This window comes from Ammospiza caudacuta, chromosome 4 (genome assembly GCF_027887145.1).
Source record: "Ammospiza caudacuta isolate bAmmCau1 chromosome 4, bAmmCau1.pri, whole genome shotgun sequence".
Taxonomy (NCBI): domain Eukaryota; kingdom Metazoa; phylum Chordata; class Aves; order Passeriformes; family Passerellidae; genus Ammospiza; species Ammospiza caudacuta.
In genome coordinates, this window is record NC_080596.1 from 8,292,901 (window position 1) to 8,320,235 (window position 27,335).

At 42.9% G+C, this 27,335-nt stretch overlaps 2 protein-coding genes across 3 annotated transcripts in view; one reads left to right on the forward strand and one right to left on the reverse strand.

Moving 5' to 3' along the window:
* The window catches only part of GATB (glutamyl-tRNA amidotransferase subunit B), a 41,892-nt gene extending 34,170 nt beyond the window's left edge, over positions 1-7,722 (forward strand). For both annotated transcript variants that reach the window (XM_058803836.1, XM_058803837.1), the window contains 2 exons: positions 4,922-5,056; positions 7,280-7,722. In XM_058803836.1, the coding sequence (XP_058659819.1) occupies positions 4,922-5,056; positions 7,280-7,408 (264 nt within the window). In that variant the 3' untranslated portion in view covers positions 7,409-7,722. The remainder of the gene's footprint in view (positions 1-4,921; positions 5,057-7,279) is intronic.
* Positions 7,723-18,852: 11,130 nt separating this feature from the next.
* The window catches only part of FHIP1A (FHF complex subunit HOOK interacting protein 1A), a 45,060-nt gene continuing 36,577 nt past the window's right edge, over positions 18,853-27,335 (reverse strand). The window contains exons 10-12 of the mRNA XM_058803899.1: positions 24,537-24,715; positions 24,110-24,248; positions 18,853-20,070 (exon numbers count right to left, since the gene is read on the reverse strand). Of these exons, the coding sequence (XP_058659882.1) occupies positions 19,853-20,070; positions 24,110-24,248; positions 24,537-24,715 (536 nt within the window). The 3' untranslated portion in view covers positions 18,853-19,852. The remainder of the gene's footprint in view (positions 20,071-24,109; positions 24,249-24,536; positions 24,716-27,335) is intronic.

Genomic DNA, 27,335 nt, shown 5'->3' on the forward strand with positions numbered 1-27,335 from the left:
GTAGATCTCAATGTCACGATTCCAGTCAGGCCTGCGTGAAAGGTCAGTGGGAGCTCATCCATGGCTTGCAGTTAAGATGAGAGTATCAGTTACTGGGTTCCTAGGGACAGTAAAGTCTACGTTCCCAAGCATTAGCAATGGGAAAGGATAGAATTCATCCAAGTGCAGTCACAAAAAGAGTTCTGCATTGGTGTACCCAAGTCAAAAGTGACAGAGGTCTGGCCTTTCTTTTATCCTTGCTTCTTTGAACAAGTGCTATCATGAAGCTCTCAAGCAAGTAAAGCTGGGTTGTTTTATTTTCATCTTGCCTAGGACAGTCTGAAAAAGCAGCTCTTGATGATTTATATTTAAAATTGTGAACTGGTTATGATGGGAACAGTACTGCTGTGTTTGTAGACAAAATTTAGAGGTTTTTTGTGATGGGCCATAATCAGTCATTCACCTTAAATTGTTGCAAGCTCATTTATATGGAATGGTTTGTCTTTTCAGATTAATTATTATACTCTAGTTAAGTGCATGAGGTGACTGTTTCAGTGTTTATCAGTGAAACTGTTAATGAACTGTGAATGAACTTTCTGGTTTGTTTTCTTTTTTTGGAGATGCTTTTGGTTCTTAATTAAGTTGGTCTGTGTCTGTGGATAGCCAGCTGCATACGACAGACATCATAAATAGGGATTTAAGTGCCTGGCTTTAAGCATGTGTGTTTGGAAATTTTATATTGGAAAAGTAAAAGCTTCAAAAAGGAGATAAAGTATTAATAGGAAAAGCACCGGAATGCAGAGCAGCTCTTTGCCTGCAGGGTTGTGGCACACCCATCAGTTTGGTGTCTGTGTTTGAAAAGGAAGCTTCAGAACTCCAGTCTGAATCTCATCCTTGTGGAGGTAGGGACAGGGTACTAATGCTCTTCTATGGGATTTTCTGCTTTGTGATACATTTGTGTGCCAGGCACTTCTGACACATTGTCAAGTGTCAAGAATTTCAGAAATGCATTTGTTGTTTAATTACCAACTCCTTGTAATCTGCATGTTGTCCTCAGGGATCTGAAACTGGACCCAGAAGTCACAGTAGTTTGCCCTCACCCAATAGTGATGATGCTATCAAACTGCAGAAACCTTGCCACATTTAGAAAAGTATTTTGGTTGCCTGGATGTCAGAAGAGTAACAAATGTTTATAACAATTCTCAGCAGTAGGCAGAGACGCTGGATGCCCGAGGGCAGAAAGGGCTATATATACACACCAGCAGATGAACTGCAGCTCCTGGGGAGGGGAGCATGATCTGCAGTGGCAGACACCGATCCAGTGGGAAAGGAGGGACGGGTCTGATGGGGTGAGCACACAGATATGTGTACACATATGTGCTCGCTGCGGGAAGCTGTTAACCACCTAAATTATTTAAAAGGTTTTGTGTTTGGGCTCTGCTGTCTAAGGCAGTAAAAGAAGCAGATAAAAGCCGTGAGCACTGGCTGTACACACTGAGCATTGTGCGGTGGGATGCAGCGCTAAGCTAAGGGCACTGTGTGCTCACATAATTACCATGTAGATAATTACAGAGCTCATGTCCAACTTGCCATCAAACATAGCATCCCACTCCAGAGGTCTCCAAAGCAGTTCCAGGCTGCCGTGCCTATGCAAAAGGTAGAGCAGCTTCCAACTCTGCAGGCACCTGGGGCTGTGGGTGAGCATGTCCTGGATCAGATGGATACATGTTGCCTGGGGCCCAGCCCAGAGGCACTATTTTGAAGCCCACAGTGTGGGGAGCCGGTGCTGCTCCCCCAGGGCTGATGGGGAGTGTGTCTGTGATGGGGCCTTGCTCCTCAAGTTGCCAGGCTGGCAGCAGGTCCATGCCTGGCGTAACAGACCTGCCTGTGAGTTATGGCATTATGGGAGGAGGCTGGTTCCTGGGCCAGGGAAGCAGAAACCTGTCCCTGCTGCCAACAACCATCCTGGAGCAACTCCGTATGGACATCCTTGTCACTGGTTCATGGGGGATCCATGCCCAGCAGGCCATGGAGCAGAGCAGACCTTGGGTTTTGCTGGCTTCTGCAGTTGCATAGGTCACCCACATAGGAATAACTTCAATAGATCTGCTTGGCACCCATATTTTAAAGTAGATAGTGGGGAAATGAGTACAGTACCCATATCTAAACAGAACCATCTGCTTTGACAATCATGACTACACCATCTGGAGGACTGGACCCAACCTGCCCCCGGCTCCTCTGAGAGGCTGAGGGACACCCGCCGGACGTGGCAGCTTCCGTCCCTGGAAAGGAGAGGTGCCCACAGGACTTGCTGTAATGGTGCTACCTGCTGCTTTCCTCCTGTCCTTGGCAGCAAATCACTGCAGATAGGGTTTCCAGTTGGAGCATTCTTAGGCACAGCAGTCAGCTGGCATGGTCACCAGCTGCAAAATGTTTGATATGATGCCCATGACAGCCAGACGTGAAAGTCCTGATTAATTCATCTTGACCAATGCTGCTAAGCCTGCATAGGTGGAGACCACAGAACATCATTAAAATCTAATCACACACAGGCAAGAATCAATAGTAGAAACTACTGAGATTTCAGGAATGGAAATGAGGCCTGAGATTCACGTTTTGGCTCTGGAGACTTCATAATTTGATCCTCCTGTGCTGGTGCAGGTAGTTTGTGTAAATGAGTTGAAATCGTTTTCTGAACTGCTTTCTTTAGATTTGCACTCCTTGCCAAGTGGAGAAACACATTTTTTTAAAGTGCATCTCTTACAGGTCTTGGCCACATCTCTCTGCTTTCCTACATACCTGTAAACAAGCAAGGGCCTTGATAACATTGTTGCTCTACTAAGTGGAGACACTTGTTACCAAATGGGAGGGACACATGATGCAGCTGTCACAGAGAAAATCTGGTGCCTTCAAGGTTTCTAATGGGCAAGCTTTCTTCACTGCCAGGAAATATTTGGCATAGGCATAACAGGGAATCAGAGCTGGATCTCTGACTGTCAAGCTGTCCTGCCCCTGACCTAAGTCAGCCTGATGTACGTGTTGCTCCTGGGTACCTCTGCCATGGCTGGCTGCATAGGTTTTGTTCGTTGCACATTTCCCATTCCTGCAGCCCATGGCATCCTGCTTGAATGCATATCAGTCCTAAAAATCCCATCTGCCTTTTTCCAGGAGAGTGAAAAGGCTTATTCATTGTCCACTCTGATTTGTGCAGTACTTTAGACTGTCCAGGGTGTTTGCTGGAGGTTGTGCTGTGCCTGGCAAGGACAGGGCTCATTCTGACAGGTGACACACAGTATGGTTGCCTTGGGAGGCCTCCGGGACAGAAACCTTCCTGCTCCATCCCTCAGAGAAGAAGCAGAAGGGCTGTCAGGAGTAGCAATGGAGCGCAACAACAAAAAAAAACCCACAAAACAAAAAAAAAAAAATCAAAAAAACATCATCACAAAAAAGGCAAGCAGCTGCAGACAGGCTGAATCTCTGTTGGATATGATATATTTATTTCTAGGGTTATTCCAGCTAGCACTGGCATGGTGATTTTTCAATATCACACTAGAAGGAAGATCTTGTAGAAGACATCATATACAGCACTGATTTATTCAGTGTAAAGATCTGAAAGCATTCCTTATAGCTATTGTATCTCTGGCTACTTATCAGTACTTCAGTATTGTGATCTGCCTTTGGCCCTCTCTCAAGGAAGAATTTAAGATGTAGTTGCCACAGTACAGCTGTGTGTCATTTCCTTCTCACAAGGTCTCCAGAAGAGTTGATAAGATCCCATAAAAAGCTTCAGAGTGCCACTGGCAAACAAATACCCTCTTCCAGCAATTGTATGAATATTTGCTGTGAAATAGAGAACTCTTTAACCAAAGGTCTTTTGTACCCAGAAATTTGTCATGCTGAAGCAAATTGCTGGGGTAGTTAAGATCCCATCCCATGTGCATCATTCTACCTGAGTTCTCTTGCTGCCCTGCAAATTATTTAACACGCAGTTTGGATGCCCCTCCTTGTCTTCCCATCAGAGTCTCTTATTCATCCTACAGGGAATATTTAATGCTGAAATTTTGACATGACATGCATTTCCATATTGGGACACAGCAATGGCCCAAATATACAATTATATCTTCAGCTCAGGATGGAGCACAACAAGCTGTTTTAATAAGGGTTTTCTTACTCTCCTCCCACGGCCCTGAAATAAAAGCAAAGGGAATACAGAAAATGACTGCCCAAGGAAATTGGTTTTTTATAAATGTTCTCTCCTCTCGAGTGTATTCCAGGGCAATAGTCCTGCTGCAATGTAGGAAAACACTAGCATTAACAAGTGATTATTCCACAGGCCTGGGTTTGCCCAGCAGTCCAGTACTTGGGGATGATGCATAGGTGGGCTGGAGCTGCTGCATTCATTCTGCTTGGCACCATTTTTCTTCTGCTTTGTCATACATATTCTCATTACAGCCTGCTGGCAAGGCCCGGTAATGGGATGAGTTACCTGGGATTGGACTTGGTACAATAGTCAGCTAATCGTCAGTTCCCGGGCAGAGCCATTGCTCATGGAGATGCATTTCCTTGCTGCTCCCAGGCAGGTCTGTGAGTGATGTGAGAAGAGCAGGAGTACTGGCAGAGGAGCAGGGGGTTGTGCTCAGCAGTCCCCTCTGCGGAGCCCCCAGAGGCACTGGGGGAGTGGGAGGCTGCAGCACCTGCTGCCAGCCATTAGCCTGGACTCGTGCAGGAAGTGGCAATGCTTTGTCTCAGTACAGGTCGCAGAAGAGGAGGGAGGTACAAGGGCTCTTTCAGAGGCACATGATTAAATCTTGGGCTTGTTCTCGTTTAGACAATCCACTCTTAGCAAAAACAGGGCTTCTTGGGTCCATAACCGAAATACTGCATGTAAACAATGTTGGTAAGTCAAGCCACTGACCTTTGCTGCTTTTATTGTGATTTTCAGGTGCTTGCAGAATTGTGGAAGGGAGAAGGGAAGACTCCCCTTGAAATTGTTAAAGAACAGAAACTTGAACTATTACAGGATCAAAAAGAGCTTGAACAGATCTGCCAGGCAGTGATTGATGGACACAAAAATGAGGTGATTATGATGGTGCTGGGAACTTTCTGCACTGTGGCAGTCTGTGGCACTGAAAGGGGGTTAAAATAGCCTCTCTCTTTTTCCCTTTAGATGGCATTTGAGCTCTAGAGCCATAGCAGTAAAGCTACTGCCAAGATATTATCAAGCTTTTCTTCTTTCTTATTTTACTAAGTGGGTTTTTTGAAACTGAAGCTTACACAATATGATCTGCAAAACAAATTACCAGTCTGGCTAATGTGCTAAGTCATTCTGAGAGACCATAAAACTTTAATGCAGGAAAGCAAAACTGCAAGGCTCTGTCCCTCTCCAGCTGTACTGCCATTAACCTGACCCTGCCACTCAGCCACATAACTCTGATTTTTATGTCATCTGTTGTGGTATTGGGGCAACACTGTTAAACTGTTCTGGAGCTGAAGTTACCTGCCAGCAAGGCATATATTAGTTATGGAATTAGAGACTGTATCAGAGCTGGCAAGGCAGAAATTGTGCTTGCATCTGACTTTTTGCCATATCCCTGTCTCTGTCCACTGCCAAAGAGAGGAGCCTCGCTGGCTCTCCTGCCTGACAGAGCCCTGTGGCAGCAGCAGCAGCTCCAGAGCTGCTGCCCATTCTGCTGGGCTGTGGCAGCAACACAAACGCTTCCCTGTGGGGAATGATTGGCTCTTCCCCATCTCCTTGAAAGACACACAGCAGCCAGTGTGGGTCAGTCTAACAAGGTCTGAGCTGGAAAAAAAGGGAAAAAGCCCTTGTTGATCATGAAGGGGAGGAGTGGGAAGGGATCTTGACAGAGTCTATATAATCTGCTTTATAAGAAGCAAAATGAAAACAAGTGCTTATATGTTCTCTGGAGCAAAAATGTAAAAGCAGAAGTGAATAGCCTACTTCTAATATAAACAATGTCTAGCTCCATTTGCCATTTGGAAAAAAACATTAACATCTTTTGAGAACAATACCGCCCACTCCAGATCTCATTGGGGGATGCTAAGAGCTCTGCAAGAGCTTTTGATAAAATGAGCTTGCAGTAGGTCAGCGTGACCTCCATCTGACTTGACTCATTTGCAGAGCCTGATAAAAGTGCTGCTGTATTGCCAGGCTGGTATGAAAGCATAGGCAGGGAGGGAGAGAATGGAGAGAACTGACTGGGAAGTGCAGGAGCTGGAAGGTCCATAAGCACACTCCCATTTCAATGTGTTTTGAGAATAATTTTTTTCAGAACAAAATAGCTTCTAAACAGCTGTGACAAACCAACACTGAGCACTTTATGACAGTGCAGGACCAGGACTGTACTGCACTCTGCCCCACATAGGTAATTTCTAGCAGATCCAGAGTAATGAGTCCTTTCCACTGTGCAACATAACAGAGAAGATTTTAGACTGACAATAATTCAGATACTGTAATGAGAAGCAGTATTTGCATCTGAATTTCGTATTGGCACAGTGCATAGCTCCTGTGTCTGCAACCCTTCCCTGAACATCTGCAAATATGTCATCCTGTTTCATTGCATTGATTGTGTTGTGCCCAGTAACTCTGACAAGGTAGAGAATGCCTTCCCTGCCACACAAACAGTAGCCAGATGCTTGTCTTTCAGCAGTAGCACTTCCTTTAGGAAGGCCCAAAGGTGAAATTTCTGATCCTTTCAGCTTTTAAACATGGCCCTTGCAATGTAGCAGGTGATTGTGCATCAAAGGCTGTCTGATAGGAGGTCATATTTTACCAGTTAATTAATCATCATGTTGTAAAGGAGTCCTTGCTTGAAGGAAAGAAAAAACACCTACATCTGTGCTTGAAGGACCTCACCAATATTATCAAATAGATTTTGATTCGCTTCAAATTACCTGTTAGAACATTATATTCAATAAAATGGTAGATCCTATTAGCAAGGAAAGTCCATCTCACTTCTCTGGCTTTTTTCCAGGAAATTGCTGTTCAAGCTGCAGACACTGTAAAATCCAAAAGTATTTTCTGACTCTTTCAATAAGAGGAGCTTTCTCTATTAGTTGTAAGGCCCTGATGCTGTAGGGACTCGCTGTTCTCTCATGGGAGCAGAGCAGGAGCTTATTGCAAGGCTGAAGGCAGTTTTTATAAATAACACTTTATCCAAAATGTAGTCTTTTATCACAATAGGCGAAACAACAAAAATATTCATACCTTGGTTGGGAATGAGTGAAGATGTTCAGTTTTCCTGTAACAATGGTGTTTGTTCCATTTTTTTTTTCTTTAAAGGTTATGGCGATAAAGGCAGGAAATCCAAAAGTTCTAAATAAGTTAATTGGTCTGGTACAGAAGAAAACACAAGGACGGTCCAGTCCTGTTCTGGTGAAGCAATTGCTAGAGAAGAAGCTGTCAGGGTAGCCACAAGAGAAGAAGCACACAAGCAACTAAAGAAGCATGTGCTTTGTTCTGTCTGCAAATGAACCTTGGTGTCTCCTTGTGCAGCACTGTGCTTGTTGGATATACTTCAAGCAGCTTGAAGTCCCAGCTTTCCCCGGATGCATCAGCCAAAGGCAGATGGGCCAGAGAAAAGCAGGATACAACCATTTGCATCTCCCATGCTTTGATGTGGCACTTGGAAATGTGATTTCCACACAGCCCTGGGAAACAAGCTCCCAGAGGTGTCTGTGAGTACACAGAGAGCTGAAACTGCATGGGTTAGTTTTCCAATAAAGCAGGTACAAACTCAGCTTTTCTGTCTGCCTGTTTGTGAGAAGGGGGATTCACAATCTCAAATCACAATCTCAGTCTGGGCGTGCACACCATAACTCACTGTCATTGTGAGCACAACAGGAACAATTATTAAAACACCCAGAAGTCATTGAGGAACCCACGTGTGCCTCGATGCCTTAAGAGAAGGGAACAAAAAGTTCACTGCTATCATTCTTCCTGGTTTCTGAGGAAAGGGGAAAGGATGAAGCCATGAGCTGCTTCACTGTGAGCCTAAAGGTAGTGCCACAAACAGAAGTGCTGGCATCTCACCCTGTCAGATTGTTTGCTCACCTTCTCCCAGTTCTGCACCCACATACCTGCTGTGCCTGCTCTCAGTTCTGAGGAGTGCCTGAGGGGTGTGTACCTGAGCCCTTCTGAGGGTCACATCCCATTTTGGCATCAGAGGCTCAGAACAGCAGATGTACAGGCAGCCCTGTACAACCTACAACAGAACAAGCAGAATCACAGAATAGCTGGAGTTGATTATTGGAGTGCAGCTCCTGGCCCTGAACAGGACAGTCCCAGCTCCAGTTTGTTTTTTTTTTCCTCTGGAGGCAAGAACTTGGCCCCATGTTACACACACCCAATGCCCAGGGCTGCTGCTTCTCTGGCACGTGGTTTTCTCCTGTCATCTGGAACTGAATTGCTTTGGATCATGCAGTTTGGAACTGTACTGCTTAGAAATGGAACATGCAGTTGGCTGAGCTGGATTCAGCTGCGGCTCAGTCCTTCTCCACTACTTAATCCTAAGGGGTGTTTTGTGCTGGTAGTTTTTATTTTGGGTTTTTTACACAGTTTGTTTTTCAGTTCCTGGCTTTCAGTAATCACTGAAATGCAGGGATCTGGAATAAACTTCCCCATCCCAACCAGCTTTTGCTGATCGAGCCATTAACAGGAAATGCAACAAGAAGGAGCCTGTCAAATTTTCATGTAGTGGGGAAATAAATCCCATTTAGTACCAGATGCTTGAAGTTCTTAAATCCCTCCTGGAGATTGCTAAGCCATACTTTTTAAAGATCACACCTACCTTGGGCCTCACAGCTACTTCTTCAGAATTGTTCTTTAGGATGTGCCTGCAGGGCAGACATTGTCACAGGAGTGCAGCAGGTGTGGCCCTGGGACTTCAGTCACCTTTGGCAAATGTGGTGCTTGCAGCACTAGTTCAAAGTAGGTTGATGGCAGTTCTTCCTCCTGAGTGGCAGTGCTGATGTTGTGTCCTGAGGAGGACATTGCTGTACAAATTGCCTGAGGTTCAAGTGCAAACTCCTTCATTGGAAGGGAAAACTCCTTTGGTTTTCAATCCATTTAATGAATAAAATGTATACCCATTATTCATTAAAAAGTACCTTTACAATTCAAACATCATCCTACAGCTTATAAAAAGCAGTAACACAACTGCAGTCAAAAACTGTGACCCTTCAAAAGCCAAGCAAAAAGCCTAAACCTCCAAAAACTCCCAAATCACACCATGCCCAGGATTTTCATGTAATTTGACCTTCACACTAAGACTTCTACTATCACTTTTCACATCATGAGCAAAAGCTACCATTTTTACTTAGAGTGGTGTGAGTTTTCTGTAAGTGTTCAGTCAATAAAGGTTTAGATTATACAATAAAACTACTGGAATTCTGTTCAATCCTTGCCGTGGCAGCAAGAAACAAGAAGGCACAATGGTTTCTCCATGAAATCCTGAATCTTGGAGATCCTCACTCAGTTTAGAAAAAACACAGTTTTCCCAGAGGTGGTCCTCCAAAGGTTAGTGTTTGTTGTGGCACAGCTGGATGCTGCTCTGCAGAGTTCCTCACTGCTGCAGTGGGTGCCTTTTAAAAAGAGAAATCAAACCAACAATGTACTTGGAAGAATAATAAATAAGGTGATGAAGGAAGCATCTCAATTAATGTAGCAAGGCTACTGCTGATAATTCTATGGGCTAATTCTTCTTAGCCACTCTTTTACTATGGAATTATACTTTATTAATGTGTGCAAAACCTGTTAAAAATCATCAGCCAGGTTCTCTCTGAGTCTGTGTCAGCACATCATGCACCTGGGCCTGTGCAAAGCACTGGACACTGTCCTGCATGGCATCCTTATCTCTAAACTGGAGAGACATGGATTTGATGGGTGGACTGCTCAGGGGATAAGGAATTGACTGGCTGGTTGCACTCAAAGAGCTGCAGTCATTATTCTGATGTCCACATGGAGGCCAGTAATGAGTGGGACTGTCCAGGGTTGTCACTGGGCCTTGCCCTGTTTCACATCTTTGCTGGTGACAAGAACAGTGGGATTGAGTGCTCCCTCATGCATCAGCAAGTACTCTGATGACAACAATCTATGGCATGGTCGCTGCAGGACAGGGATACCATACAGAGGGATCTGGACAGGCTTGAGAAGGGGGGCTGTGCAAAGAAGTGGGATTTCAGGGTGCTGGGGGATGACAAACTTGACATGACCTGGCAACGTGCACTCACAGCCCAGAAGGCCAAATATGTCCTAGGCTGCATCCAAGCCCTGTGGGCAGCAGGGCAGGGGAGGTGAGACCACACCCACAGTGCTGCATCCAGCTCTGGGGTCCCAGCACAGGAAGAACAGGCATCTGTTGGAGCTAGTCCAGAGGAGACCATGAAGATGGTCAGGGGGCTGGAACATTTCACCTGTGAGGACAGGCTGAGACAGTTGGGGCTGTTCAGCCTGGAGAAGAGAAGGCTCTGGAGAGACCTTACAGCACCTTCCAGTTCCTCAAGGGAGCCAGCAAGAGCTGGAGAAGGACAAGGGCATGTAGTGGTAGGACGAGGGGGAATGGCTTTAAGATGAGAGAGGGCAGGTTTACATTGGATATTAAGAAAAACATTTTTCCTGTGAACCACTGGAACAGGTTGCTCACAAAAGCTGTAGATGCCTCATCACTAGAAATGTTCAAGGCCAGGTTGGATGGGGCTTTGGGCAACGTGTTCTAGTGGAAGGTGTCCCTGCCCATGGTGGGGTGTCGCCCTGTGCTTCTAAAGTTCTTCTAAGCCTTCTGATATTTACATTTTTGTAACAGAGTTTCTCATGCACTTTTCATGTAAATAATGATTGTTTTGCAGTCCTTTCTAGAAAAAGAACAAATTAATAAACTGCTAGTTTAATCAGTGTAGTTAAAGAAGTAACAATTTCATCCTCCAATCCATAGTCACATTTAGAATTCTACAAATACTGAAGTAAAAAAATAAACATGCTCTTTTTCGCCTTAAACATCTCAACGTGGAAGTGTCATTCATTCCGTGTTGTATTGCAACAGTGTGGGGGTCAGAATTATATTAAGGTCCCTTCCAACCATTCTGTGATTTACTCTTAAGTCTCAATCTATTTTCACCTCCAGCTGCCAGAGACAATGGATAACAAGATTAAAAAGGGATAATTGTAATATTCTTTCCTTCCAGGGAAGGTAAAGAGCACCCATAGTCTATAAATTTTGCACTATATTATGAAACAGTCAGTTCTGAAATTTTTAAAATCTTTTGCAGACTCAAAACGTAAATTTCTTTTTGATACGAGAAAAAAGTGGTTTAAGCCAATTGAGATCAAGATAATGAACCTTTTTAACATTTGTGGAGATACCAGCTACCAACTTCAAAGCAGCGGTAGCTGGCAGTGCTCAGACCTGGCAATGGGAAGGCTCAGTTGGGCCAGCTCAGATTGCTCCCACTATCCAAGCCTGCATTAAGGGGCTCATCAGTCACCTCACACCCCTTTGACTGAACCAATACAGCCAAAACATGGGATCCTTTTTGCCTGCCAAGGCCCTTATACAGCAGCCACCTTCCCATTCCCCTAAATGGAGCTCACAGCAAATTCAAAATAAACAAAAAAAAAAAAAAAAAAAAGTGGAGCGCTGTACTGAGCAAATCAAACAGCTTTGGTTTATATCTGCTTAGAGCGGTTGATGAGCACATTAAAAAAGCAGAAGCAAGAGCCTCAAGGAATTTAGTTTCTGCTATTTAAAGACAAATAAAACAACCCTACAGGACAGGTGGGTCTGCAGGATAGAAGGCAGAGCCTGACTCTGAAGTGTTCGATGTAGGACATCCTGCAGGCCAGGAGGCTGTCCCAAGTGTGGCTGTATCAAGGCTGGAGTTCTGGAATGAAGATTGAGGCTTTGACCCCAACTTGGAAATCTCATTTAGCTACTCCAGTGCTCTCTGATCTAATGATTGCAGATGCCATCTGTGCAACAGCATCAGGCAGGGTGAATTAAGGACAGTTTCATGCAGATTTTCAGCAGTTACTATCCATGAACAGAGGACCAAGGAAAATGCTCACAAATTAAAAGCTGACACCAGACACTCACGACCATCTCATCTACTCATTGCTCGAAGTCTTTTAAGAGGTCAGGCCTGAGGGTGGAGAGCCGATACTTACTATCTCATATAGCTCAAGTATCCTGTATCTGAGGCTGCAGAACAGGAGAAGAAAGTTGTCTAAAAGGATGCTGGCAGTGCTCTAAGTAGTTAAGAAAGAATTTCTAGCACTCAGCCTTGGATGCAGAGTTTAATTTTAACTGTGTTAAAAATAGAAGTACATGATAGGAACCTTAACTAAAAAATTATAGAGAGCATTCAGCCGTGGTTTCAGTCTGGCCCCTTTCCACCCTGCTTTGCGGTGTGGTGTCAGGGTTCTGGGATGCTTTTGTGTCTCTTCTGAGCACCCTCTACCTACACTTACACAACCACTGACCTCAGCAGCACCTTCCCAGGGATTTATGGCCTTGTGTGCATGCACAACCTGGAAAGTGTTTGTTTTCTCACACATAAAGAAAAACAAATTGGGTTTTCAGTCAGCTGTCTGTTCTCAAACTGCATGAGGGAGAAGAAATAATAGCACACTCCTAGTTAGTTTGCCCTTGTTGCCAGCATATTCTTAAAATGCTATTTACACATACACACACTGGATTCTGGATCAGGCCATGGCCACTTAAAACCAAGTTACAGCAGACAGGAGGTTTCCATTTATCAACCCAAATGCTCCGAAGCTTCCCTGCACTGGGATGGCTTCAAGTGGAAGTTGTCCCCTGCCCCCTCAGAAGCCGCAAACACTCAGGTAATACAGAGACAGAGAGGACTCTATTGATAAACAGTGTGAGGAATGCAGTAAAATACAAAATCCCAAGTTGTCATGACCTGTAATTTGCTGTGCATTTTTCTGCCCATTGTGATGAGAAATTTAGATTCCATCTTCAAGAGCCCCTGGGCAAAGCACAATCAGTAACTAGGGATGACTGCAGTGGAAACACAAAACCACTGGGAATCACTTGTCTCCTGACTGTACTCCAGCCCACATCCCACTTTGGGCTAGACAGCCTGAATTTTAACTGCAATAAAGCAAACTGCAGAAATGCTCAGGTGACACCATGAGGGAACAAAGCTGCAGAAAGAAGATAGTTTAGTGAGCAATATAGCTGTGCATACTCCCAGTGGAACTGAACCTTCTGTCCAGGACGATGCTAGTCACAGATCCTTAAGTTCTCCTGTAGGGCGTACAGGCATGTCACAACTGTCTACAGCATTTCCTGACCAGCTGCAAAACTAAGTGGTGAGGGATCCTGACCTTTGGTTTCTCCCCTTTATCTGTGTGGGGGAGCCCAATTCATGACCCTGTGAACAATTCCCATCTTTGCCTGCTGGCTTTGCCCAAGAAAAAGACTGGTGACAGCTGTGCCAGATCCCATATTATCCCACTTCATACACAGGCAGCAAACTAACCCATGCAACATTCCCTGCCTTGTCATTGCAGCCATCGGAGAAAGGCCTCCAAGTCCAGTACCTGGAGCTGCAGAGCTGCACTGCCATGATCCTTACAAGAGCCAACAGCTTCACTGCAGGGAATGCTCCCTCCATGCACAGCCTTTTGTGTAAGCACAAAGCAGTTCTCCCAACTGTTTGCATCAGCCACAGCTGTAATTGTCTAACCCACTAAGCAGGCATAACCATCAGTAAGTTGTATTTTAGCTGCTCAAGAGGCCACACTTTCAGGCTGGTCCTGGAGGCTGCTAGATTTTTTCCACACAGAAGCTCAGAAACCAATGTTATGACCCCAGAGATTTACAAAAGACACCAATCTGTGTTTCTAAACTTCCAAGTTGTGCTTGGACACCAAGAGACACGAGTTGTTGGCTCAAGCTGCAGCAAGGGATACTGAGACCCAGAGCCACTCCCTCTCCTTTGAGTTCGAGCTGGCATTTTGTCTAAGCTCTGGCCAAACTGACACAGCAGCACTGAGCTGGACACAGTTCAGTTGTCTTGGATTTGACTCGTCCATGTTATTTTTTGGTCTAAATCCAAGCTAGTTATTTTTAAAGCAGACTGCAATAAAACACAGCTGCTGTGGAAATGGCTTCATCAGAGACGAAGGTTTGCAGGTATTTAGTCCACAGTACATAATTGTGTGCGTGCAGTCTGCAGAAGTGCCAAAGTTGAGAAATGCAGCCTTTGCACAAAAGTTCCATCAGGGCTTTTAGCCCAGAGACTTCAGTCTTAATTTAATCCAGCTGCCACAAGAACCATTATAATCAATGAACAAAAAGAAGATTTGCACAGTCAGCAACAAAACGCCACTTTAAGCACCTACATATTTGAGAATCCAAGTAATGCTCCTTTTCATAAATAAGAGGCTTCCAACTGAGCATGTAACAAATGAAGTACATTGATGCTGGGCCACAACATGTTTAGAAAAGCGGGGGCCACTAAAAAATAAAGTGCATTTAGTCAGAGCAGGGCTTTAACCACCAACAAAGTCACAGAAATAGTGCTGCATTCTGTGGCTGTCTGCGGTCAGACAGCAGGCACCACCATCATCTTACCCAAGCACCTATTTATGCAAGTCTGACACCACCTTCACAAGGAGCAAGTTTTACCCTTCTTTGCACATTTCTGTCCCAAAACATCACACAGCACTGCTGTCCACTTGGACAGGTACTGCAGGACATGGTCATATTAATTTTTCAAGTTTGAGCTTTTTCTTTCTGGTCTCTGATAAATCAGAGCAACACAAACATAAATTCTGCATTTCACACAGAGGGAAGTGGCCCCTGCTACTCTGTGGCATTTTACCTTTGGTTTGCTCATTAATGTAAGCAGCCCATGTATCCTCCATTTCTGCTGATAATGCTCAAAGAGTGCAAGGAGGAACATACTCGAATTATCTAAATCAGATCAGGACACAGCAGTATTGTTACTGTACACTGCCAGAGCTATCTGAGTTAAAAGAAAAAAAGAAGAAAATCCCAGTATTCTACTCATAAACACAGATGCAATTTAAATGTTACAAACGTAATGGGAGCTGTCATAAGAACTGCAGGCATGACATAGCAATTTCAGTTAATACAGCAGAGTAAATTGCTTATTAAATCAAGCCATCCTCAAACAGGAGCTGTGGCTACAAATTCAAATGATACAATGACATAATTTAACTGCAACAAATCACACTGCTCCCATCCTTTTCTTTCCAACCCTGAGATTTTAGAGCATCTTAGAGGAGCTAAAAATCCTTCCTGAAGCATGAAACCTTCTGAGAGGCTTAAGCAGAGTGCACAAAAGGGTAGTGAGTGTGTACACGCTGTGCTGGATGGTGAACTTCTCTTGGTAAATAGAACTTAACCTCTTGAACTTAAACCCTCGGAGTCTGCAGGATGCTGCAAGTTTGTTTGCAAATGTTTTTCTCTGAAGGACTGAACAGATCACTTGGGCTTTGTGCACGGGCCAAAGAGCGGCACTGGTGGCAGGAGTGCTGCTCAGGCTTCCTGAATATCCAGTCCTGCTCCCATTCCAAGGCATGGCTCCCGGCTGATGTCCAAAGTCCACCTCAATCACACTTTGTTTTCTCTCATCCTAGGAAATTAACCAATCTTACTAAAAATACCAAATCACACCTGAAAGGCAAGTGCTCTGTACCACAGCATGACACCAGTGAATTCAGACTTTTTGCAAAGTGACAAACCCCAAAGAAAGAAGCAGCAAGTAATTTATGATCTGGATGTACCTGGGCCTGCTGGTGGGAGGGACAGTCCACGCCGGATACTAGAGTTTTCTCATCTCCACAGAATACAGCTGAAAACAAAAGTTTTCAATTCTGTTCTCGAAAACCAAAGTCAGAAGTTACCAGGACAAAAAAAGACAATGCATTTTTCACACCTAGAACTGCAACACCAATAACTTGATCCCATTCAAAATATCATAATACTCTTTAGGGCACCCATGAAAAAGATCAAATTTAAGAAAAACACCTAGAATACAATAATATAGGTAGTTAGCACAGCTAGCAACATGTGAACTGCACCTGACTATACATGTCCAAAGATCAGCACAGGCATGCATGAAACTGCTGAGTGCTTTAGTCCAATCAATGCAAACCATGTGTATGTTTACTGAGACTAACCCAAAAAGCATCCAAAAATGGTCAAAGGTAAAAGAGAATGACTACAAATTTTTGAAGACAAAGTGCTCACTTTATAGGTAGGTTGCAAAAACAAAATAAACAAACACTAAAACAAACCAAAACCATACACACACAAAAGCAGGTTTAAAATGCTGGAAAGATCCCTTGCAATAGCAGAACAGCTTAAAAACACACTCCAAGGCTACATAATTGGAAATGTGGCATTCACAGTTTGAAGCATCTAGTAGGAGCCTGGAAATTCACTTTGGTATCACTGAGCCACTACCTGCAGTCTTTGGAACAGATCTGCCAAGGCACTTCATTTGGAACTGATGCTGAGCCAATGTACCAAAGAAGGACTGCTCCAGTCACACACCCACCTGAATGTGGGAAAAACCAGATCACAAAGCACTTCCTTGTTCTTGGACAGAGCAGCATAATGCTGTGGTCCTCCACGGACCTACAGGCAGGACCACAGCTTGGATCACAAGTACAGGGTTTTTTTGGGAAATGATGTATCATTGCTGAGAGACAGGATAACACATTATCTAACTGGAGAGAAGAAGCTGATTAGAGAAGCATTTGGCTGAAGAGCTTATGCACACAGATGTGATTCATCTGAAAAGATCAACATTTTCAAGCTAAATCACAGGTTCTGCATTTTGAAGGCAGGAAGAGGCAATTCCCACCAACAGTTTTTTGTGCTGGCTGCCAGACATTATACTGCTATTACATCTGAGACACAGCTGCAAGTCTGATCCCACTCCAAAAAAAAGCAATGCAAAGGTACATGTATGATCTGCATTTTTACATTCTAAGCCAGGGTCACTGCACTCCTCCACCTCCTCCTTTTGGGGAGCTGACAGACATTTCCCATTGGTGAGGGGACGCTGTGCACAAACACAGCTCTGACCTTTCAGCAAGAAGCCTTCCACACAACTCCAGATTTCAAAGGCTGACTTTATCCTACTGGATGTAGAACATAAACTCTACTAAAACTTACAAGGAAAATCCTCTCCTTCCTCTAATTTACAGATGCTTTTATGAGCAGTCCACATTTTAAAATCCTCATGTAGCTTAACAGATCTGCTGGGATGAAACTGCAGTGATTTTGTCCATTTGCTGAAAACACCAGTTAAAATTAACAATCTCCAAAGAAATCCCTTCTACCCAGCAAATAAGGATTCTTAGTTCAGAATACAAACAAAGGAAGGAAGTGTTCAGGTAGTAATTTACTGCCTTGAGCACTGGTCTGCAGAGTTCTTTATTTTTAAAAAAGTGAAATAATCTTTCTAATTCCTGTTTAAAAAGTCCTCAAAAAAAAAGGGATTAGATTGCTTCTGCATTTTAGCAATTGTTTCTAAACCACTAAAAGTGAGCTGATCAAACTTTCCTTTTGCTCACCTGCAGTTTTCACAGAAGAGGTGAGAAGCAAAGCAAGCACTGACCCTACAACCATAATGCTAAAACACTTCCAACACATACACTGAACACCCTCAGGTACAGCATGGAAGGCAGCAGAAATGAGGGAGTGGGGAAAGAACCCACAGTGCCCTAGGATAAGTTTTAAAAAAAATTAAATTAAAAAAAAAAGAGTCAATCAATCTCATTACTCATTTACAACAACAATGTGAGGCCAGGGGGGAACTGATAAAGAAAGAGCTCTCTTCAACCTGGGTAACTAATACCTAAAGAAAAACCCCACAGCTTTGGCTTCAGCTTCCAAGAAAGCTGCTGAGGTGAAAGAGGGCCATGTGGAGGTCAGTAGGTGATTTACAGGATGGTGATGCAGTGGCACCTGAAAAACTAAACAAGTCATGAATTAAAGCAAACCAGAAAGAGGCAGCTCAGAAGCAACAGAGAAGTTCTGGAGGGGATTTTGTTGGAGGCAGACTTTGGGATTTTTTTTTTCTTTGAATAGCCTACAGCAGGCTGACACAATGAATGCAGACACTTTAATCTAGACCTTGTAGATTAAAGGAAGAACTTTTCAGAACTACCTAAAGGATTTAGGAGCTTAAACTGCACTGCACATTCCAGAGGAATTTGATGTGCAATTAATTAGACTGTTCTGGAATGTCTTTGGTTTTTGTTTTAAACTGTTTTTTTCCTTGAAATCTCTGAGAAAGTGTGTTTCAAAATCAGAATGTGATTAACTGGAATTCCACATTACGGAATTACAATGAGCAGGAGAACAAATGTATACAAATGTTATTTCTGATTTCTGTTTCTTCACATTTTTTGGAGTCACTGTTAGCTTATATCCTGGGCAAAAGGTTTTATGGCTTTCTTGAACTAAGCCCCTCTTTATGTAGCCAACTACAACACACTGGAAGCACAATTATGCAGCTAAGATAAGACAAAATACAGTGGTGATGCACCAATTCATCATGTTTGGGGTCTTCTAATGAAGCCCATTACTCACACAAGAGAATTTTCTCAAGCAGTTAGTCACCACCAGACAGCTTTCCCCATTACTCCTTCCTTTTCTGCAGCTAGTGACTAGCCTGGTCCTCTTCTCACCATCCCAGAAATGCAATATTAAGAAAAGTCAACACCTAAATTAAAAGTAAACAAACAGTATTTAACTTTCCCTTAACCTTAAAAGAAATTAACAATAAAACAGAACACCTTTCATGAGCAAGCAAACCTTTTTCATTTAATAAAAAAAAAAGACAAAGACAAAAAACAGCCTGCTGTCCATTTAACACTACAGAAAAATACAGAGTATCTTTCTTTAGCTTATTAAAACAAGCATACAAACAAACTAGACACTAATAACAGCTTGCATAGAAACATTTTGTTTTGTACTTTGTGCAAATCTTACTAAATAAGGCATGCTGGCAGGCTTAGGTAGCAACGCAAGAGTTATCAAGGAATGCCAAGGAACCGCAAGGAAAATTCCAGGCAGTCTGCAATCCACATCCACTTACACACTTCGCTGGACTTCAAAGCCCAACAGCTGATAGCTGCAGATCTGTCTGCAACATAAGGCAATATGGTATGTGTAGGGCCCAGCACCTGCTTTCAGCTACTCAGAGGTTTGCTACACATAAGATCACTTGAATTCAGAAAACCTGAGCCAGTAGTTAAAATGGGGGTTTTGGGTGGGGATCAGTAAGAACCCGGCTTCAGGGTGAAGCAAGGGAAGAGGCAAAGACAACAATGACATCAAGAAACACAGCCCTTCACATACGCCTTTTCAGATTTTGTGCAGATTTTGCATGCTTTTTTATACTGTGAACTTTTCCCATGGAGCAATGTTTTTTCAAGGAAATTTGTCTAACAATTTATCCAGAAGAGTATTTGTGGAACAGAAAAAACTAACATGTTTGTGTCTCTTAGCCAGCCAACAAGTGTCTATTGCAGAAATCCAACGGGAATTAGTGACACTGAAGAAGGGTGGCTGTGTAACGAGGAAGGGATGAAGAAGGAAGCTGCAGTAAGAGCAGTATCAGAAATCTCAAATAAGTTATGTAGCACAGAGGGAAATTATAAGGCCTAACTGGAATAATATTTTGCCTCCTTCTTCCCCCTCCAAATCAAGTATTTTCAGGAAATATTGAAGTACAACCTTCTTCTGAAAGCAGCTTTGCATTAAAAATCTGTTTAAACTCCAAAAGCTTTTTCAAAACACATTTTAAAAACCCGTGAACAATAATCTTCAAAATCCCCCAGTAATTTTTAACATAAAATGGAATGTTCCTGGGCTAGAGCTGCCAGCTCCTTCAGGAACTCTGGGAAAAGGGCAGCTGCAAGTACAGCGTTCCTCACGTGTGCAGGAAGGCTGGGATGAGCCAGGCCTTTCTTTCCTTTCTGTCCCAGGAAAGGCTGCAGTACGGCTGGGTAAGCTTCAGGAAGATTCCTTCCTTTCCCTGGGTTGCTGCTGAGATGGACATCACCTAAAGACAGGAGGAGAGGGAGAGGAAAGAAAAAAGACTCTGTATATTAAGCACACAGAGTACTTGTACAGTGTCCAAAGCCAGTTTATAAGGATTGTGTTCAGAACTGTAATTTGCAGTACCCACATTGTGCAGGGAGATACTGCACTAATCCAGCATTTAAAAGTTCTACGTGGCCTGGTTCTATTGCATTTTTTATTACCTATCCTTCCCCAGGTTACATATCATTCAGTTACAGCTCCAATGAGAGAAATATGTGGGCAGAAGAGGAGTCAAGGGAAAGAGTAATATGGATTTACCTTCTGAAACATCAGATAATATCTACCCATCTAGAGCCAGCATGGTTGTCTCTATTTCAACGATACTATGCTCTATCCCTCCCCTACACCAAACTGTTGATCTGATTTTATTTCTCTTTCTCTATCCTCTCTGTGAATCAATGTCAATGGGTTCGAGGCCGAGCTACCACATCACCACGTGAGTTTGAAGCAAGTTAAAAACTAAGGGGAAAAAAAATTAAAATTGGATTTTTCTGCAGCTATAGGCCCTACTAACTACCCTTACTTCCCTGTAAAGCAACTAACCATTAAAAAGAGAGCAAGTGAAAGCCACTGTATGTTCTGCTATATGATCTCTGCTGCCAGAGTTCAGAGGATCAGAGCTCAAGTATCAGAATGCATGGAATTACAGTGACAGCAGCACTTGAATTTCAATCAATTGCTCCTTGTTTCAACCTGAAGCAGAACTGCTCTTTAACTAGATAATAATTAATTTAGTGAAACTAAAAAGGTGACAAAATCTAATGCTGATGGAAATAAATACTCTACAAAGAAAAATTAACCTGTAGAACTCACTGCTACAAGATAGAACTCACTGCTTCAAGGTGTCATTGAGGCCAACAGCAGACACAGATGGATGAAGTCCCGCCTAACTCACAAGTGGGATGCTCTCCTGAGATGTATAAGTAAATCATTTAAAATAAATAAAAGGGCTGTTATGTTAATTCACACACTGCAGACAAGCCCAAAACTGCATTGCTGCCTTCAGAAGGGGTTTCCCTTACATTGCACACAGTTTATGTTAAAGTAAGAGTCTTGAGTGACGCCAGCCTTGCTCTGAGACCCCTCCAAGCAGCGAACAGGGGGAGCTGTAGATGAAGGCCTCACTCGATGCTGCACAGCAATCCTCTGTTCAATAGCTCTGCACTTCTGCTCCTTGCCTGTACTTCACCCAAGGCATTGTGGAATTACTCTACTCTTCCAAACACTTGAAAAAAAATTTCATCTCAATCATTTAACAGACTCATACTTTTCTTGAGTTTAAAATACCTTTCCAACTCCAGACTTATCAATCATTCATGTTGTTATTCTACAAATTTCTACCTACTAGAGACAGAGTACAGGAATTTCTATTCTGTGGGAAAATCTGACTGTGGGAGGAAAAACAACTTAAATTATAGATTACAATGAAAAGATAAAGTTTTAAGCGTCCCCTGAAGATTTTTTTCTCAGATTTTCTACTGTCAAAACATTTCATGATTAATATTTTAGGTTTTTTTAAATAGTTTAGGCAATATAACCAGAATGCTAGTACACTGTCAAAGCTTTGCACTTCTTCATATTCTTCCTTTTAAAAAGAATCAAAACTGACACATCTCTAAAAATATTTTTTTGTTTTTCCAAACTGCTTGTTTGGAAAACAAACCAAAAAACCAGAAAGGCACAGAAAGCTGATCTAGGAACTAGAGACTTCGGTTTTTTTCTTTGATCAGGATTGTTCACTTCTCTCTAGGGTCAGGATGCAATCTGAGTCATACAACTGAAAACTGAGCAAATGAGTACTCTGAAGATTGTTACCAACATACTGAAAAAGGGACAGCTTGCACATGGAACTACATCGTGACAGCTCTAGATGTGTAACCAGAGCCCAAGCTGCTGTGGAAGAAACCACACACTACTGCAAGCAAAAAAGAACAAACTGTACCGTTTCTGTTCAAAAACCTTCAGAGACCAACCCTGTAAAGTGAAAGAAAATTCTCTATAATGTTTTGGTTTTACATTTGTCTTCCTCACTAACTCTGCCTTCAGGTATTCATATGTGAATTTTATAGGAGGCTGACAATGCTCAGACCTGCAGAGAACACTGGGGTTTACTCACCACCTCTTTTCAGGGGAAAAGTCCCTCAGAGAGCAATCAATATGTCTGACAGTCAGAGATGGTGTTCAAGCTAATGCAAAGAAGTCCACAGGGAGTTCCCAATTTGTTGTTTGGTTTTGGTTTGTTTTTTTCTTTTTTTCATTTACCATTATTGCAGCAGTTCCTACCTTGCATTTTTTAATCAACATAATGAACTACTGGTTGATGGGCTACTGAGCCAACTCTCCCCCAGGATTACAGTCTGATGACTTGCATCACTAGTCCTGCAGGGAACCAAACCTGCAGTTATCCAGAAATTTACTTACTCTCCATTTATTTGTCAAGAGAAGCCTTCTTTGCAGGAGTTGCCACTATACAGAACAAAGTGTACTAACAGAGTGACTAAGCAGCCTTGTTTCAAATTCCTAAATAATGACCAGCGTGAGTCAACCTGGCAAATTCTGAAGCCCACAGAAGAAAACTGACGTAAAACAGGAAGTATAAATAAATGTCATTGGGAATGCATTATCTAAAAGTTCTTATTGCCAGCACCTGAGAATAAAATGACTCTGAATATTGCCTCCTAATCTTATCTCCCACATGCTAGCTACAATGCCATCTAATTGTTCAGCTTTCTATTCTATGACACCAAAATGCAGAGCCTAAAATGCTACTGACATGTGCAGGACACAGCTTTTTTACAGCAGACCAACAGATCAACTCTTTGGGACGCAGCCTTAGCAAGATCATAATTTTACAGACTAGATATACTGCGAACCTTAGAAACACAGCCTATGCTGACTACAAACTAGGTAGATTATTCTTCAGAGTCTTGAAAAATGAAAACACAATTAAAATGCACATAAAGACTCCTGATTTCCACACCTCTGGAAATCCAAGAAAAGCATCAACATCTTCACAGAAGTGTGGGCAGAGTGGGTGATTATTAATGACCCCCAAAGATGAGTAAGCACACACCTGTAAATGCAGCCTCTCTTGAACCCTTACAGAGTCAGCTCTTCATGACTCACCAAATTTGACATATTCCCATCATGTGGCAAGCTGGCTTTTAAGAGAAGCCTGCATCCAACACTGCCCACTCAGCAGCAAGCTGAGAACAAGCATGTCCTCAGGGCAGGGCTTCAGCTCTATCCATTGCCTGCCTGTGTCTGGAAGGTTCTTATTTGGCAGCTAAGACTCCATTTTGTTTATTTTAACTAGCTTGCCCCACAGTGGTAAAAATAAGTACAGGTAACTGTAAAGACAGGTGCAGTATGTGCTGTGCTAAGAGGCAGCAGATGTTACAGAGTCCCCTGCAAAGCTGGCTTGGTGGGGTGATACCTGTGTAACTCCCCACTGCTCAGAGACACACACCTTTTGGTTTTTTTCTGTTTGTTTTGCTTTGCTTGTCATACAATAAAGATACTAGCCAGAAAACTTTCAGTGTCTTATCTCCTTCAGTGGTAGCCCAAACCATGACACCAAGCCTTATTCAATTGCAGAAACCAGTTCATCCTGGACTTCTGTCCTCGCTAACATTTATCAAAAAAGAACCAATGACCTAGCTGAAGGTCAGGCTAAAAATAAAATTAAATCATGCACATATGCCACCTCACCTCATGCTTTGAAAGTGAGTTTGTTTACTGACAGCAAGCCAAGAACTGATTTTGTTACTTCTTTAAACAGACATTTTATATCTCAAATAAAAGCTTGTAAACAGCAAAGAATATCCAAATAGACCCATACACTGTGGTCTGCTGAGCATCATCACTTTAAAGTCAGAAGAATACAGCTGGCTAATGACATTCACAACACACCACACCTTTTAATCATCTGGAGAAAAGGGCAGGGGTAATTGGTAAGTCATTCCACCAGCTCTCCTCTGAGCATGCTTATCATTTACCTTTGGTGAGCAATTCTTCCGCAGCATCAGGCATGTCCACACGAAAAAGCAGGTACTGTTGGGCCTCCAGAAGAAGACCTGGGAAGTCTTTTTCAATGGAAGCAAAATGTTCAATCTTATTTTTCACAGATGCCAGCACCTGGCAAAACAACAGTAACAATTACTTCTTTCTCCTTTGCTCCCAGTGCAGCCACAGACTGAATATTCCAGGCTTTCTCTACCTGCATTAAACTAGAGTTCTGACAAAAGCTATGGTCATACAGAGTTTCCAGTTCTTTGCACAAATGCAATTAAAACATGGAAATGAAATAAGAAGCTCTCAGACAGGTAGGACAGCTACATGTGAAAGTGAAAGGAGCTAATGTAAGGTTTAAGGAGCCACTAAAGACACTGCCCCAGTAGGCATGGCTAACACCTGTGTAAATACCTGATAGAGCGAGCGCACACTAGGCTGAAACACCATGTTGGTATTGAGCAGAAAGGAGCGGAGAAGCGGCTGTGGATAACTTGCCAGCTGAGTAATAATCCCAATAAGCAGCAAATTTACGTGCAAGGAATTCTCCAGCATGTTCTCCAGCTTCGACAACACTACACTGATGAATGGTCCTGCAAGAAAATAAGAAGGAATCAATGCTTTTGTTTTCACAGAAGAAAAACCCTAAGATCCAGGAAAAAGGCATTTAAAGGGAATTTTGACCATCATAACCAACCAAATTAGCCCTCCCACACAGTAATTAAAGACAGCAGGGAGAAAACCCAAACTGTAGCTGAACAGAGAAAGCAGACTTTACAGAGGTGTTGAAAGCTTTTGTGGTTAGCAGCACATTTGCTACCTAGCCAATCAGTTTACATTAATGGCTTATTTAACATGCATGACTATTCCACTTGTATGTGCCAATAAGGATTTAGCCTAGGACATTATAGTCTACCACTCTATTCCCCTTTAATAAATTGGAAGGGTACTACTAGTTTTAATGCAAATAGAATCTGCTCTTTTTACTCTTCCTATGCCTTATTTCTATGTAAGGACTGGGCAAAATGAATTATTGCTAGCCTTCTTGTTCTATCCAAACACTGGTGTTCTAAAGAAAATATGAAAATGCTATTCTAAACATAAAAATCAAGCTGTGATATTTCCCATCACAAGAAAAGGCATCTTCAGTATACTAAACACTCACACAAAGCAGGGAAGACATTAAAATAGATTTATAAGCATAATTGCTGGTAGACATAGGCGTTATCATATAAATGTCACCGACAAGTAATAGCTTTAGTTTGTGCATTCATGCTGAAGGACAGCCACTGAACTACAGAAGCATTTACCATGAAGTGCATAAACCTTTAGTGCTCAAGCTTATGAAACCTTTGCAAGGCTGAGAATGACTTCACTCAAATACTATCCTGTTAGACCACACAGCTGGGCAGATGCTTGAGGCAGCCAGTACAAGAGATCTACTCACAAGTAATGTCCCTTGCCACACCCACAGTCCCACCACAGTGTTTCAGTTGCATAAGAGCTAGGAAAACCATGCAGAAGAATGATCAGCACTGTTATCTTTGAATATCCCACCCTCAAACCTGGCAAAAGACACATGCCATGGGCATTTCTAGGGTCAAGCAGGTGGCCATAACCCAACAGCATTCCAGCTCCCCTCAGCTTGCACATGGCTGCCATTGGAGCTGGCTGGGCACAGACACAGCCCAGTTCAATGTCCCTGCTGGAAACTGCAGCAGAGGCTAAGGCACCTCTGGCCCAGAGGAACAGGAAGGATCAAATGAGGGGTGCCCCTGCTGCCATTTCACTTAACAGAGCTCCACTAAAGGCTGGAATCCATCATGCTTTACAGCAACTGTGAGCACAAAGGCAGCACTCCTTCCAGACTCATCTCTCAAGGCTAATGCTGGCACAGGAAAGGTGGGAGGGCCAGTGCTGGCAAGGCTTCATGTGGCTGCTGCCTTTCAGCCACCACCACAGCCATCAGAGCCCGAGCATCCAGTCGAGCAGACAGCCCCAAACACTTTTGCTGAGATACAGTTTCTTCTGTCCCAACATAACCTATCCTGCTCATGGTGACATTTTCACAGAGCTCCTGAAGGGAGCTCTACTGTATCAAAAGGGATGGCAGAAGGAGCTAAGATGTGTCACTGTTTCTCTTCTCTAGGTAACACTTCAAAGCTGAGTAGGTAAAGCTGAAGCTGCAAGGGAAGTTACCAAATACATAAATTTTTTTTAAAAAAGTGATAGCATGACTTTCACTCCCAATAATTTACTGAAATGAGACTCAGAGGATGTAAGCAGAGTTTAGAAGCCTTGTAAGAAACAGGGTAACTAGATGAGAAGTCAAAAAATTACTCCTTTCATGGCCATGAAGTCAAGCACTGATATATGGAGAAGGAGGAAACAAAATACAAATTCCTGTTCCTGAACAAGTGAAAATAGAGATGACATGCTTTTACCATGGATATAAAACACTGAGAGAGCATTTTCTTCACAGATCCACAGGCCTGAAGGGATCATCTTTGCATTGCTGACACTGACTGGCTGTGGGAAGCTTCTGTCCAAGAGAGGCCTCATCCCTTAATGCCATCCCAAAACAGTAAAGCAACCTAAAAACTTTATCAAATGTCTACAAACATAACACAGCATCCCAAATTAGACACAGAATCATAGAATTTGGGTCAGAAGGGACCTCAAAGACCCTCTAGTTCCAAGCTCCCTGCCCTGGGCAGGAATACCTTCCATTAGGCCAGGCTGCTATCTTTGAAAGGCCCTGCAATTTTAACATTTCCAAGGTGTTGTTGCAAGTACCTCCTTACATGGAATCACTTAGATCTCCATTAAAGCCAGGTAAGGAGTCTAAAACACACTGTAGATGGGTAGCAAACATCTAGGCTTATTGTGTTTAGCTTTTTGTCTTCATTTTCCTCAGTTCTGAGGTTCTCATGGGTTTGGGTGAGGGGTGGGTTTTTGAAAATGAACAAATGGAGAGGGACTAGACGAAGGATGAGAGGCAGAGAGAACATTTTTGAGCTACATTTGACAGAAGATAATATGAAACAAAGATTTGGATACAATTAGCTTCTGGTACAAGGAAATAGCCACCACAGCAAAAATAGCAAATTAGTTGAAAAACAGACTGGATTTTTCAATTGAGAAACAGTGCCAAGCATTCTGGCCACAGCTGACATGAAAGGGCTGCTTTTCAATGAACACACATTTTCCACC